Source organism: Camelus dromedarius, chromosome 14, assembly GCF_036321535.1.
Source record: "Camelus dromedarius isolate mCamDro1 chromosome 14, mCamDro1.pat, whole genome shotgun sequence".
NCBI lineage: Eukaryota > Metazoa > Chordata > Mammalia > Artiodactyla > Camelidae > Camelus > Camelus dromedarius.
In genome coordinates, this window is record NC_087449.1 from 40,776,937 (window position 1) to 40,791,347 (window position 14,411).

The 14,411-nt window shown below is 46.1% G+C and overlaps 1 protein-coding gene across 1 annotated transcript in view; it reads right to left on the bottom strand.

Moving 5' to 3' along the window:
- RIMKLA (ribosomal modification protein rimK like family member A) overlaps positions 1-13,636 on the bottom strand; it is a 28,145-nt gene extending 14,509 nt beyond the window's left edge. Inside the window, exon 1 of the mRNA XM_010999280.3 lies at positions 13,430-13,636. Within this exon, the coding sequence (XP_010997582.1) occupies positions 13,430-13,592 (163 nt within the window). The 5' untranslated portion in view covers positions 13,593-13,636. The remainder of the gene's footprint in view (positions 1-13,429) is intronic.
- Between the last annotated feature and the right edge of the window lie 775 nt (positions 13,637-14,411).

Genomic DNA, 14,411 nt, shown 5'->3' on the forward strand with positions numbered 1-14,411 from the left:
AAGAGTGCAGGTGCAGTCATCAAGTTAGATTGTTTCTAGTACTTCTGCGGATGGTGTGAACCCAGGGAACCGGAACAGAATTCTCAGGGATGATTTGAAAAGAGCACTCAGGTTATCTTCACTTTGCCATCAGAAAACAGTATCAATTATATGTGCTTTTTCCTTTGCCACTTACAACCCCTGGGGAAAATAATATGAAAGGGGGAGAAAAAGCAAACCCTGAGTGATATCCTCAGAGTCGGTAGGAGAAGAAAGAAAAGGATTCAGGTTGGTGAAAATGGTGAGTAAATACAGAACACTCAGGGGAAAAGCAAAAGCCCAGGACAACATTACATAATGAGAAAATGCAAGCAAAAATGCTTTGAAGACTACAAAACGCTATACATACGTTAAGGCACTGGCATTAGTATTGCATAGACATTCTACTGAGCAAGGTAGGACACTTTATGGAGATTTTTACCACCTGATGACAAAAAATGGCTTTGCAACAGAAAAGTGACCTAGAGAGATGAGAAGCAGCAGAAACGTCTGGCTTTTAAATCTCAACATGAGACCACAGACAAACAGTTAAACTTCTAAATGGGAAGAAAAGAAGTCAATCATTTCTGGAACTACCAACCACAGGTGGACAGAGACAGCTCAGCCTCAATGAGCAGGTTCACATACACCTAGGAAGTCTTACCAGGACTTCATTTCTCTTCTCCAAAGGTAAATCTTTGGGCCTGGCTCATTCCAACTGGAGCCTTTAATAAACGAAGAATGGAGTGGGTTAATATGAAGCTGAAAATGCTCTCCCAAGCAGTTAGACGGGTCTGGTCTCTGACTATGCTAGGAAGACAACCAGTTACTCCTTTGTCCATTGACCCAGCTCCAGCATCCTTGCTATGGGCAACGTCACTTGCCCCCTGTTCGTTCCCATTCTCTTTGCTGTCTACACCTAGTCTAAATCACCATTTCAGGAAGTAGTAGACAAGAGCGTGCTGCTCGCCGTGGCGTCCATCAGCAGGAATCGCAGTTCCACACAGCCATGGCCAAGAAGAGCTTGGGTTTTTGGCTGGCGCTTGGCAAACCTGTCGGTGAATTCTGAAACCTTTAACCACTTTTTAATCTCTCTCCCTCTCCCCATTAATGTCTCCTCTCTGGAAAGGATGGAGCTTAATGTGTCACCTTTCCTAGGATCCTGAATGTTCCCACTGCAATCTACAGGCCTTAAGCCAAGGGAATGAAGAGCTGACGCAGGACCTCTGGGAGGGCAGGGCTCTGCTTGGCTGCCAGTGGATGAAGGAAAGCCCTGAACAATGAGGGGCCCTTGCCCTCAATAAGAAGGGATCTCATGTGATTAAGTGCCCTAGTGCTCTAGGACATCGCCTTGACCTGGGAAGCAGGGCAGGGGGAGGGAGCTGAGTTGCTTCTGCAATATTTAGGGTCTCCCAGACTCCTAGGCTGGGCTTGAGATTTACTGTTTAGAACTCAAACCACTTAAAAAAAAAACTGAAATGATCACTCTGTCTCCAAACAGGTCAATGAGATAGTGAAAAAGATCAGACTCCAAAATTGTTAGTATAAAGACCAATAGTCAACCTAGTCTAAATCAACTTTTTGAAACTACAGCAATATTTTCTCCATATTCCTTTTAAAAAGAATTATATATAAAAAAATAAAAAAAAGAATTATATACTTTCATGGGTAATTATGTTCTGATTTCCTTTGGACTGTATTATTTATATTTGGAAATATTCTAATATATTAAAAGCAAGATCCAAAAATGATTAACTTTTCCAAAGAATTGAGCCTTTTTCCCCCTAACCTATATAGTAGATTAAATTAATTCTACACAACTAGGCTTTCACATTTATATGTACAACCACAAAGAAATGCACTTAATAATACAGAGAAATAGCTTTAGAAATAAGCAAATCATTATGGGGATGTAGCACTCTAAAAATGGAAAACCATTCTCAATCATTCATACCAATAGAGGGATAAAGCATGAATAATAGAAGATGCAGTCATCCAGAGCTGAGTTTAGCTAACGTTTTTATTGATCAGCTGTTGTTTTGGAGGTACTTTGCATGTATCATCACATTTAAATTAAAGTCGTCTTGTATATGGGTCCCCACACCAGACCTGACTGTCAAAGTCTTTTCATTTACACGGAACTGATGCACAGTGGGTCCCACCCTCCAGACCTGTGAGCACACAGCACTCCTTTGTGTACACACGTATACGTCCCTGGCTTCACAACTAAAAAGCAAGCTTCAAAACTCAACTGGCTTCTTGTATGCTAGGAAAAAAAAAAACTCTTCATGTACAAAGCAAGTGGCAGAAATAAGAAAACAGCAGGACACTATAGCATGAGAGCAAGCAAGGACCTGAGTTACGGCAGCTTTTAGAACCATTCTTCTTGGATCAGTTAACCGTGGCTGGTAGTGAAGCTCTCTAAGTTGTCAGAAAGGAATCCACAATATATATAAAGTAAGTGGATAATAAGCCGTAAGTGCTGCATGGGGTACCGTGTTATGCCAGGAGGAAGACGTGTCATCCCAAACATGACCTGGCTCATCAGTCACTCTCCAGGTTTTCCCCAGTCTCTTTCTACCCCACCCTCCCAACCCCACCTGCCCCCATATTTTCTCATAAGGAAGTTTTTTTTTTCCACTTTTTTTGGGGGGGCATAATTAGGTTTATTTATTATTTATTTTAATGGAGGTACTGGGGATTGAACCCAGGATCTCGTGCATGCTAAGCGCTGCACTCTACCACTGAGCTCTTACCTGGTAGTTATTTTTATTCTTGAGTAGATTCTATTGCCTTTCCTCTTCCCCCCCACCACTTTTTTTAATTGAAGTACAGTCACTTACAATGTGTCAGTTTCTGGTGTACAGCAGAATGTCCCAGGCATGCATATACATACATATATTCATCTTCATATTCTTTTTCATTAAAGGTTATTAAAATGTGGGAGTTTGAGATTTGCAAATGTTAGCCACTATATATAAAAATAGATTAAAGAAAAACAAGTTCCTTCTGTATAGCAAAGGGAACTATATTCAATATCTTGTAATGTCCCTTTTAAAGTTCTTTGTTACAATGCCCAAAGAAATCTCACTCCCACCTCATTAAAACCCGCAGTCATTATGTGGCCACCTTATCTTTCCATAAACTGCTATTGGAGGTCATTTAATTCAATTCAGCTGTTATTGAACTGTTGTTGAGATGAGTCAGACACACAAAGGAGCAGGAATACAGAGATGAACCAGGTGGTCTCTGCCTACCAGGACCTTATAGTCTCCTTACAGAGAAAAATAATGACATTAACGATTTTAATTCATTCAGTCCCTCAATGCACGTTTCATGCATTCATTCAGTGAAGATTTATTTAGTATCTACTTTACTTTGGGCCAAACCCAGTGTTAGTCTGGGTTTCCATAGAAGGACACCCAGAGACAAAGACTGAAGTGCAAGAGATTTATTATTAGGATGGTAACTGCAGGAAACACTGGGAGGGGAGTAGAAAAGACAATGCTGCACATAAAGGGTGTGTTCTTAAGTGAGAGATCACCTTAGTCCCTGGGGCTGAATCCTGCCGAGCAACAGTAAGAAATGGTTGAGTGCACACACCTCAGTTACTCAACCCAAGGGGCAAGGGAGCTAGAGATTTGTAATTTTTATATACCAACCCAGCCTGATTCAGAACTGATCCACGGCTGTGGTATCAATTTCCTGGCCCTTCTGGATGGCCATGAACTTGTGGGCAGAGTGAGCTCCTGTGATCAGAGTAAGCCATCAGACAGAGATTTGGGTGCTGACGGTTAGACAGGAGGAAGGGGTGGGCAGTGCCATCAAGTGGTAAAGGCAAAAGGGACACGAGGGGGCCTCTGACAGCTAAGGAACAGGCACTCTTAAGAGCCGGGCACAGGGGTTGAGGTGTGTGAGTGAAACAATGTCCCTGGAATTTAAGAAGAAAGAAAACACACAAGTGTAACTAATGTCACTGATGCTCTGTGCAGAGCACCTTGGTGTTAAGAAGAGTTATCAGTCTGGTTTGGGCAGGGGCTGGGGAGGTTCCAACGCAACGTGAGAAGTGCTCTCGCAGGCACGTATATCAGAGAACAGTGACGGCAAAGGAGGAGGGCACAGTTAGGTGATGATCTCTAAGAGAGAAGCAAGGAAAATTTTAGAAACAAGATGCTGACTTGTAGTGCTTCTGGGCTCAGAAGAAAGGTGTAAAACGAATAAAGCCATAAAATCCACTCTCAGAGACAAGTCAGTGGTACAGGCAGAGCAACTATGAGCACTGAGTGCAGGGACATCCCGGGGCTAACGCACTTGAAAAAGGCATTTCAAGAAGTTGAGGCCATGTGAGATGAAAGGCAACTAAGGCAAAGTGGATAAAGTACCGGCCAGCAGGTCGGAAGCTTGATTTAATTCTTTGCTGTCATTTAACAGCTTGGCAAGATATAATTTCCTGGGGTCTCAGTTTCCCCTTCTGTAAAATGGAAGGGTCCCAGAACTTGAAAACCTTCCTCCCTCCCCCACCTTACCGACACAGTCTTTCCTGCAACCACGAAGACAAATCTCATCAAGGCCATTTCCCCTTTCATTTCAAGACTCCAGTCTCCAAGGTCATGTTATTTCCTTGGACTCTCACCCCAACTCGGCTCCAACATTGCCTTTTGGACTTCCACTTTCCATTCCCGCCCATCTCCCCTGTGCCCTCGGGGACTCAGTCAATGGGACTTGATGGGCAGCAAATGCCCTATCCTTGACCTTTGTAGTGAGTGTTCCTTTCCCCTTCTTTTTCTGAGTCCAACTGAGCCCCATCTCTATCTGCCCAGTGACACTGCTTCCCCACCAGCCCTCCCAAGCTGTGGCTGTTTTTTCTTCCTCGCCCCGGGATTACTGCACCCAGAGGTAGGAGAGATGTGCTCCTTGCTCCTCATAGACCATTCTCCTTCTCTCCCCACAAAACACCCAGTTTGGCTCCCATCAGACTACACCACACATCTTTCCACTTGTGCAGGTCACTCCCCTATGCTTGAAGCTCTGCCTCCTGACTCACCGACTCTCCCACGCTGTCATAGATGTTGGTGATTTCAGCATGCCTATGAAGAATTCCTCCAATGCCCAGGCCTCTTGGTTTCTTGACTTCCTTTCCTCCCAGGATCTTGTCCACCGCCCCTCCCCAATTACCACTCCCGGCTACATTCTAGACTTCACACAATCATCATAACTCCAATCTCCAGCCACTGTCTCCTATCTTTCCAGTACTCTCTAGTGCCCCAACTCCAGCCACACTTGGACACCACTAGGAACTACCATGTATAGATTCCCCCATCTTTTCACTATCCCTCACCCCCTTCACACCCTCACTTCCCCTCTTGCCCTATTTAAATTCCATGGTCAACAGCACAGCATATACCCTCAAATCCTTGCACCTGTTTCTTGCTTGGCTAAACCATGACTCTGGTTAGACAGATTCAACTCTCTGCCTGCTCCATGTGTCCTCCTGTGCAACAGAGCACATCTTGAGAAAAATCCACAAATCTGCTGACCGGCCTCAAGAGCATGCTTATTGCTGCCTGGTAAGCATTCCATTTCCCTAGACTTCTCGTACCCTCAACCCTAGACATGATTTCACGCTTTCTCTTCTTGCCTCAAACCTTCACTTTTTCCTCCCTCCTTCTCATTCTCACGCTTCCTCTTTCAATGAGAAAAACTGAAGCAATCACAAAAGAACGTCTCTCTAAGCCCCCACCGGCACAAAGGTTACCTTTTCTATCACGATGGCTGAAGTGTCCTTGTTCCCAGTTTAGGCCAAGCCATCTCAGTCACTTAAAGCACTGCTCCAGCAATTCATCTCTCTCCTACCTCACCAATTTCTGTCTCTCTACTGCATCATTCACATCAGCATACAATGTGCTGTTATTTCTCCCTTCTTTAAGAAAAGCCTCGGGGAAGGGTGTAGCTCAGTGGAAGAGTGCATGCCTAGCATGCACAGGGTCCTGGGTTCAGTCCCCAGTACTCCCTCTAAAAATAAATAAATAAACCTAATTACCCCCTCCCCCACAATGGGGTGGGGGGGGGAGAGCTATGGAGAGGTCATCCTCATGCTTTGTGAAGCTGCAAGAGGAGCAAGAAATGGATAACATTTAGAGTTTAAGTATTACAAATCTTACTTATGATAAAATCATCAAGAAAAGAGCAAAGAACTTCAAAAAAAGAAAAGAAGAAGAAGAAGAAGAAAAGCCTCTCGGATCCACCTTTGAGCAATGTCTTAGCTCAGGCTGCTATTACAAAATACCACAGGCTGGGTGGCTTAAACAGCAGACATTTATTTCTCACAGTCTCATCAGACTGGGGTATGATATTGGGGTGTCAGCAGTTTTGAGTTCCAGTGAAGGCCCCGTTCCCGGCTTGCAGACAGCTGCCTTCCTACTACAGCCTCCCATGGTGAGGAACCAGCAGGAGACTCGGGGAGAGAGAGGGAGACAACCTATCATGGGGGTCCCACTCCCACGCCCTCATCTAAAGTAAATCACCTCCAAATATCATCATATTGGGCATTAAGGCTTCAACATCAGGATTTTGGGAGAACACAGTTCAGTCCATGGCAAGTTATCAACCGATGTTTTTTAACCTTCCCTTTATAACAAAACTTCTAAGAGTGTGCATATATGCTGTTTTCCACTACTTCATTGAAACTGCTCTTACCAGAGTCACAGTAGACAAATCTCATCAAGTGCTAAGTCCACGTCGCTAAATCCAATGATCAATTCTCAGTCTTTGTCTTAACTCGATCTACCAGCAACATCTGGCACAGGCTGACCACATCTTCCTTCTTTAAATACTTTCCCCCCTCGGCTTCCAGGACACCACACTCTCCTGGGTTTCTTCATTTCTTTTACTGGGGATTCTTTGCTGGTTCCTCCCCCTCTGCCCAACCGCTTAACAGTGGAGTAGCCCAGAGCTCAGTCCTTGGACCTCTTCTCTTTTCTATCTGTAGTCACTCGCTTGATAGGTGTGTGGAGATGCTCCTACTTTTGATATCTTCAGGCCAGGGCTTTCCCCTGAATCCCTACTGATATGACAAACTGCCTACCTGCCATTTCCATTTGGATGTTTAATGGCATCTTAGACTGAGTCCTGGTCCTCACCACCTGCCCAAACCTACTCTCTCACATCCTTTCCACATGAGTAAATGGCAAACTTTACCCTTGGAGCTGCTCAGGACAGACTTTAGAGTCCTTCTCGACTAGTCTTTCCTGACCATCCAACGTCTGATCCAGTAGGCAAATCCTAAAAACCTTGTCTTCAAAATATATCCAAAATCCAGTCGCCTTTCACCCCCTCCCCTGAAATCATTCTAGTCCAATGATCATCATCCCCATCTCTCACCTGAACTGCAGCAGTAACCTCTCCTAAGTGACCTCCCTGCTTCTGTCTTTGCAGTCATCAGTCTGTCCTCAACACGTGGCTGGCATGACCCTGTGAACACAGGGCAGCTCATATCACCCCTCTGCTCAAAACTCCTCAGGGGATTCTCAGCTCATTCCAGAGTCAAATGACCCACAAAGCCCTCCTGTGGTTCCCCTCCCGCCTCCACCTCTCATCCCCTGACCTCATCTCCTGACACTTACCCCTTGGCTCGCTCTGCTCTGGCCACACTGGCTTCCTTGCTGTGCCCTCTTGCCTGAACTACTCTCCTCCCAGATATCGAAATGGCTTGCGTCCTCACCTCCTTCAGGTCTTCACCCGAACATCATATTCTGGGTGAGGACCACTCCAGCCACGTTGTCTAAAAATCATAATCCCCTCCCCCACGCCCAGAACTGAGCTATCCCCATTTCCTACTTTTTTCCTCCTTGGTTCTTTTCACCAACATGCTATCTATTTTACTTATCTGGTTTGTATTCTGTCTCTCCATCTAGAGGCAGGGATTTCTGCCTGTTTTGTTCTGGTGCCTAGAATAACTTACATGTAGTAGGTAGTCAACAGGTATTTGTTGAGTGAATGAATGAATGAATGAAATCATAATAAGGAGGGTGAAGACTGTGTTCTTCTCTTCATTCTGTCTCCAGCACCTAGCACAGTGCCTGGGTGGGCACCCAGATGATAACTGTGGAATGAAATAAAGGAGTGAATAGACTGTTGTGAAGATTCACTGACACGTACAAGGTATTCAAGTATTAATAACAGAGTTACAGGAATGAAGAATCATTATTCCTGTTAGTTCTTCAATACAAAGTAACTTAAATTTATCACTTCCTCATAGTCGAGTTCTTTTTCAGTAGTGAAGGGTTAAGTAGAAATAGACTGAGAATTTCAGGTTTTGCTATAGGTTTATGTTAAAATAATATAAAGCCCTAATTAGGTGAAGCCTCTCCCGGAAGTGGATAAGGTGGCTCACTTACCACCTTATCCACTTCCGGGAGAGGCTTCACCTAATCACCCACTGGGAGGAGGGGGACGAGTGAAGTGAGGCTGGTACTGATGGACCTGGATGTCAGGGGACTCTCTGGTAGTAAGGGGAATGACAAGGAGGCATAGATGGATGGAGATGACATGGACCTCATGGATGATGGTTGGACTCCTTCCACCAGGCAAGCCTAACAAACTAGGTGGAGGTGTGTGACGGTAGCAACAGGTGGTTCAGAAATCTACAAGGAGGGCTTTGTGATCCACTAAGGATCCCAATCTATTGGTTCTAGAACGTTTCCCAACACAGTTCATGAGATGTCCCCCAAAACAACTGTCAGAAACATCAACACAAACCACACTTCAACCCATCCTCTGTCCTTGAGGTCAGCCTACAGTTATAAATGTGGACTCAGGGGTAAGGTGTCTCCACTCAGCATTCACGTCAGTTTGGAAACATTATATGGTCAGTGCTTCCACCCACCCTCTGACCTTTCCACTAGTGCTGGATGGTGGTGTATTCAGATTACAGGGTGTCAGACACAGGCCTTTAGCAGGGACTGAGGTTAAAGATGAACCTTTATGCACCAAGGTTAGCGTGGCACCCCTTCCTGCTAGTGTCTTCCTGCACAGTAACAGAAGTCCATCCTTTCTCCCTGAAGCCTCTGTGGTCTTTTGGAAGCCTATGATAATACCATTTCCTCATTCAAATTTACTTAGCATTTCCCTTCACCCAAACCTTTTAAATCTTACTCACCTGATCATTACAAAGACCCCAGTGAAAGTATCCCACAACACCTTAATGTAAAGAACCTGACCTAGAAACTGCCATATTGCCACCAAGGTTTCAGCTCTGAGAGCAAGGGAAGAATGCTGAATCATCCTGCTCCTGAGAGACAAACTGAAACGCACGCTCATTTCCAGGTCAGACTCATTTCTTCTGTCTTGGTATCTGGCCCTGAGTTAGGGACAATGCTCATTTCTTGAGACAGTTAACTGTAAAGAACAGTGGGTGGTCAGAGCACTTAATCTGCACCAGTGACTCTGTCCTCAAATAAATAAATGTCCTCATCACCAAAACAATTACGCATCCAATCATGATCTCTTAAACACAGCAGCTAATCACAGCAAAAGTCTCACATGCCTTAATTAGCCTTTTAGGCACTTTACTCAGTCATTCAACAGACATTAACTGAAGGCCTACTATGCACCTGTTCTGTCGCATACATTTGAGGAATCCCCAGTCATTTAGGGAGTGAGAGAAGACAAACTTTGCAAATAGATAAATCATAATAAAATATGATGAATGCTATCTTAAAAGGTCTCCACGATGTTATTTGCCAGCAGATGGAAGAGACTGCTTGGGGACAGGGGAAGGAGTTGAAGAAAGACTTTATAGAGAAGAGGGACTTGAGCTGGATAAGAAGGATGAATAAAAGTTCCCCACGTGGGAGGTAGCTGGACCAGAGAAGCATCTCAGGTAGAGGCAATTTCAGGGCAAGGGACATGGTGAAGTGGGTGTAGGCTGATGTAGGGGTGGAGTGGAAAAGAGGAAACAGAAAGTGCTGAGGCCAGATTTACTGAGTACTGGTCCCAACAGCCAGCCAGGACTCTGTGCCCAGATATCCTTACTGATGTTTATAAGATTAATGTGTAAAAAGAACCTAGACCTATGCCTGGCACAAACTAGGCGCTGCATATATTTTGCCTTGACTATAGCAATGTGCACTGTGGTGCCACATTCACCACCACCTTATTCCTGGGATTGAGATTAACAAGTATGTACCGAACGAATGAATGAAGACTTTGTGGTTTCTAAGGAGGAATTAGAGATGGATAGGATTCTCATAATGCTACAGCCAGCAGGGAGGTGAAGGGCTAGTGTTTTCTACAGGATTGCTTCCATCACCTGAAGGTCATTACTCTTCCCAGTAGCCTCCCTACCCAAACCTGTGCTGGGTTGGAGAGATCACTGAGTTAAAAAGAATAAACATAAAATCTTGCATTTGCACAGCTGTTCCAGCTTATTTGTACTCTATCGTTTAACATAACTGCAACTTTCATTTATTTATTTATCTTCTAATGGCCAAGTGCTGGGGATTGAACCCAGGACCTTGTGCATGTTAAGCACGCGCTCTGCCACTTAGCTATTTCCCTCTCCCAATCTTTTTTTTCCCCGCCCACCAACTTTAAATCCAAAACTTTTCATCTCTTGTCCGAATCCTATTTCAGGTATAATCCGAAATTCTCAACTATGGGTTTGGGTTCCCACTAGCCTCCACAGAGGAAAGACTGGGAATGAATTTACGCAACGGGCAGAATCATGGCCCATATCTGTCCCAAACTGACTCCTTCATGCACTCCTACACAAGTCTCAGGAAGGAATGGAAAGGAGTGAAGGTATGAAGCCCAAGTAAAGGTGGTACCTTAACTTACTAAACTATAACATTCCTTTGCAACATCACTGTTGAGCCTCAATTGAATGTAATTCAGTTCAATTCCACACCTACTGAGAAAGGAACTATGGGCTGCAGACGTCCTAAGGCATACTTATTCCATATCACTGGCTGGGAGTTAGGAGATCGGGTTTTAATCACTGGTTTGCTGTTAACCAGCTGGGTGGCACTGAGCTAGTAACTTCATCTCTTTGAGCATCAGGTTCTTTGTTTGTAAAATGAAGGGGTCCGAATGGATGATCTCAGACTCCTTTCCGGTTCTCACAATAATTCTCAAAGTGGGAAATCGCATCAATGTCACTGTAGCTCTTTCTGTATTTCAAACCCAGTAAGTTCTGGAGTTCATTTCAGAGGAATGCTTTGGCTCAGCAAATTACCGAGGGTTTTTTATAGTTGAGTCTAGAAGAAACTGGGAAAGACTGCATAGCTTTATGCACTGAAAAATATTTACTGAGTGCTTATTATGTACTGAGTGCCTGTTGTGTGTGAGGCAATATTTAGACACTGCTACAGCACTGAACAAAGCCAACGTGCTCACCCTTCTCATGGAACTCACTTCCTTGTGCCTTAATTAATCCATCCACACACACCAAATAAATCTTTTTACTACTTTGGATGGCAGAAACAGTGATCTAATAGGTTTGTTCTATGTGTTGTGATTTGTGTGGGGCAATCTCTGAACTAGCAGAAACTGAAAACTGCTTCAAAAATACCTGTCTTCAGTCTCTCTATCAGCTAGACAAATAACTAAGAAGATTTTCTTGTAGTTTAAAAAGAAGTAACTCCTGGTTTCTGAATAGACTGAGATGCATTCACACATGAATTCCAGCAAAAGTTTAAAACACTGAACAAAAGGGTTGAACTGTTTCCTGCAGCACTAGAATTTAATTTTCTCTTTTCCTATGACTGATTCTTTAAAATGGGGTTTTAGATCCAAAACAGAGAGCACTTCTCTACTCTTTCACAGAATGTGTGGTAGGTCTACAACAGGAACATGGTGTGGAATGATGTTACTGTACCTCAAAAAAGGCATCTTTACAGGCTGTAAAATAAATAAAGAGCAAACAGAACTACTCACAGGGTGGAAAGATATATATACTTGATCTAGATTGGTAAAAAAGAACAGAGTATTCCATTTAAGTATGATACTGACAGAATTTTAAAGCTAGAGGAAACTTAACCTTTAGTTTTATAAATGAGAAACTGGAAATTCAAAGACATAAAGTGACTTGGCCAAGGCAAAGTCAAGATACGTGTTAGCGTAAAGCTGTAATAAGAATCCAAGTCTGCTGATTGCCTGCCTGCCCAGGAATCTAGTTCCACATTAACTAACTGTGAGAGTTTTAGCAAAGCAAGACTAGAGAGATAGTGCCCTTTATGGTTGACAGCCACTGTTTTAGACTAAATGTATGATACCTGATGTTTGTAGTGTATTTCTCCAGCAGGCTATACAACCCAATATTACTTACAAAGGGTTTAGATAAATTTATGGATGAAACATTTAGAATAGATATGTTCACTCAGAAACAGGTCATATTCAAAATCTCATTTGTAAGTGGCCTGCTCAGAATTTGGAATCCCTTTCCCCTGCCAAAGAAAAGTAACGAAGTATTAGTTTATTTAACCAGGTATGGTTGAAATAATGTGAATGGTATTCCAAGAAGCACCCTGACTGGCCCCAGCACCCACTGAGTCCTGGCCCCTCCTGAAGTGAACAGATACCTCCAGAATGGAGGCTGGACAGACTCAAAACTGCAAGCCAGGGGGAGGTTCCTAAACCAGGATTCCTATGTTGGAGACTGTTTGTATAAGGATAATCAAGAATATCTAAAAACATACTTAACCTTTTGAGGTCAGGGTCACATGATGTCCATATCTACCCAAAAAACGTCTACCGTGGACACAGTAGTGGAGAAATCAGTGAGGCCAGAATTGTCTGTACCGGAAATCTTGGCTTTTCTGGAGTCAGAATTCAACTCCTTCAGGGAGGAGGACGAGTTAAAGAAAACCCATCAAAGGTCTCTTCTCCCACTTTACACTCAAGAGGTGACTCCAGTCTTTCTCAGGCTTCGCCCCACATGCCGGTTCCTTGTTTGGCAATAATACTCTGTGTAGTGTATTACTGATGCTTGCACACTCCCGGAAACTTTTTAAAACATTCATTTTAATGGCAATTTTATAAATTTAATGTGGTTTCTATAAATCTAAGCTGACAGGATTTCGTTGCAAACAGAATTTGCTAACTTAAGGTTAGTAGCTTGATTTTTCTCGGACCTCCAGGCGGCTTCAGGTGAATTCGAGTTCCTTCCAAACTCAGTCCCCTAAGTGAATTAAACCCCGTTCTCAAATCTTGGCTTCAGGACAGATGCTGGTGGTCAAAGAAGCTCTCAAGGTTAGGGGCTTTCTCTAATCCAAAGAGGTCTCTCAGGGGAGAGAGGTTGGTTTGGGGGGCCCGAAGGAGGCTTGGCTGGGGGAGGGGCGGGTGCGCGCGCCCACCCGCCGGCTCTCGGGGACCCCGGAGCACCTCCCCGCCCTCGCGGGCCCGCCTGGCTCACCGAGGTTGCCGCCGACGATGGTGACGGCGATCTGGTCCATGAGCACCGCCCGGAAGCTCACGTCCTGCTCGGAGCAGCGCTGCCGGAGGGCGCGCAGGATCTGCACCTGCGGGTAGTCCTCGCGGATGCGCCGGTCCGTCAGGAACCAGAGCTGGGAGCACATGGCGGCCAAGGCGGCGGCGCCCGGCGAGGCGCGAGCCCCCTCAGCGCCCCGGGCCGCTCGCTAGGCTGGCGGGCCGGCGGCCGGCCGGCGGGCGTCCCGGCGAGCGCGCGCCGCGGCTCCGCTCCCGCCGGTGCGCCAGGCGCCTCTGCAGCCCTGACCCAGCGAATCTGCCCGGCCACTCAGCGCCGCCGCCGGCCGCGGCCAGCCAATCAGCGCGCGGCGGCGGCCGCGGGGCCAGCTGCAGAGGCGGCCGCGGCGGGCGGCGCCCGGGAGGGGCGGCGGGGCCGGGGGCCTGCGGAGGCCGGGGGAGGGGAGCCGCGCGGGGCTGGCGACCCCGGGGAGCCCCCAGCGCAGGCGGGCGGCGGCGAGGCTGAGTGAGGGCATCCCTGTCCCGAGCTGGACCCCGGTGGGCGTGGTGCTGCCGGTCCCGGTGGGGCGGTCGGAGCGGGAGGGGCCGGGGCGGCGGCCCAGTGGGACGGAGAGGGTGTCCGGGCAGACGGACTAATGGTGCGCAGCGGGCAGCGGGATGATTCCCAAAGGCGGTCCGAGCTAGGAGCTGGAGGCCCCATACAGAGCCCGGGGCAGGGCCTTGGGGACGTCCCAAGGGGGACTCCAGAGCCTGGCGAAGGTCACCCAGCTAGGCCCCCAGCTGGACTCTACCCCAATCCTGCCCTGGAGCTGGAGGTGGGAGTTGAGGGTTCTGATAATTTTAAGGTGCATTTCCTAGGGTATCAGATTTTCTTTCACTGGACACCCTCTCCCAGGATGGATGCAGCGGTTGTGGGCCTGTAGAACCTCAATGCGAAGGAAACGGATCTA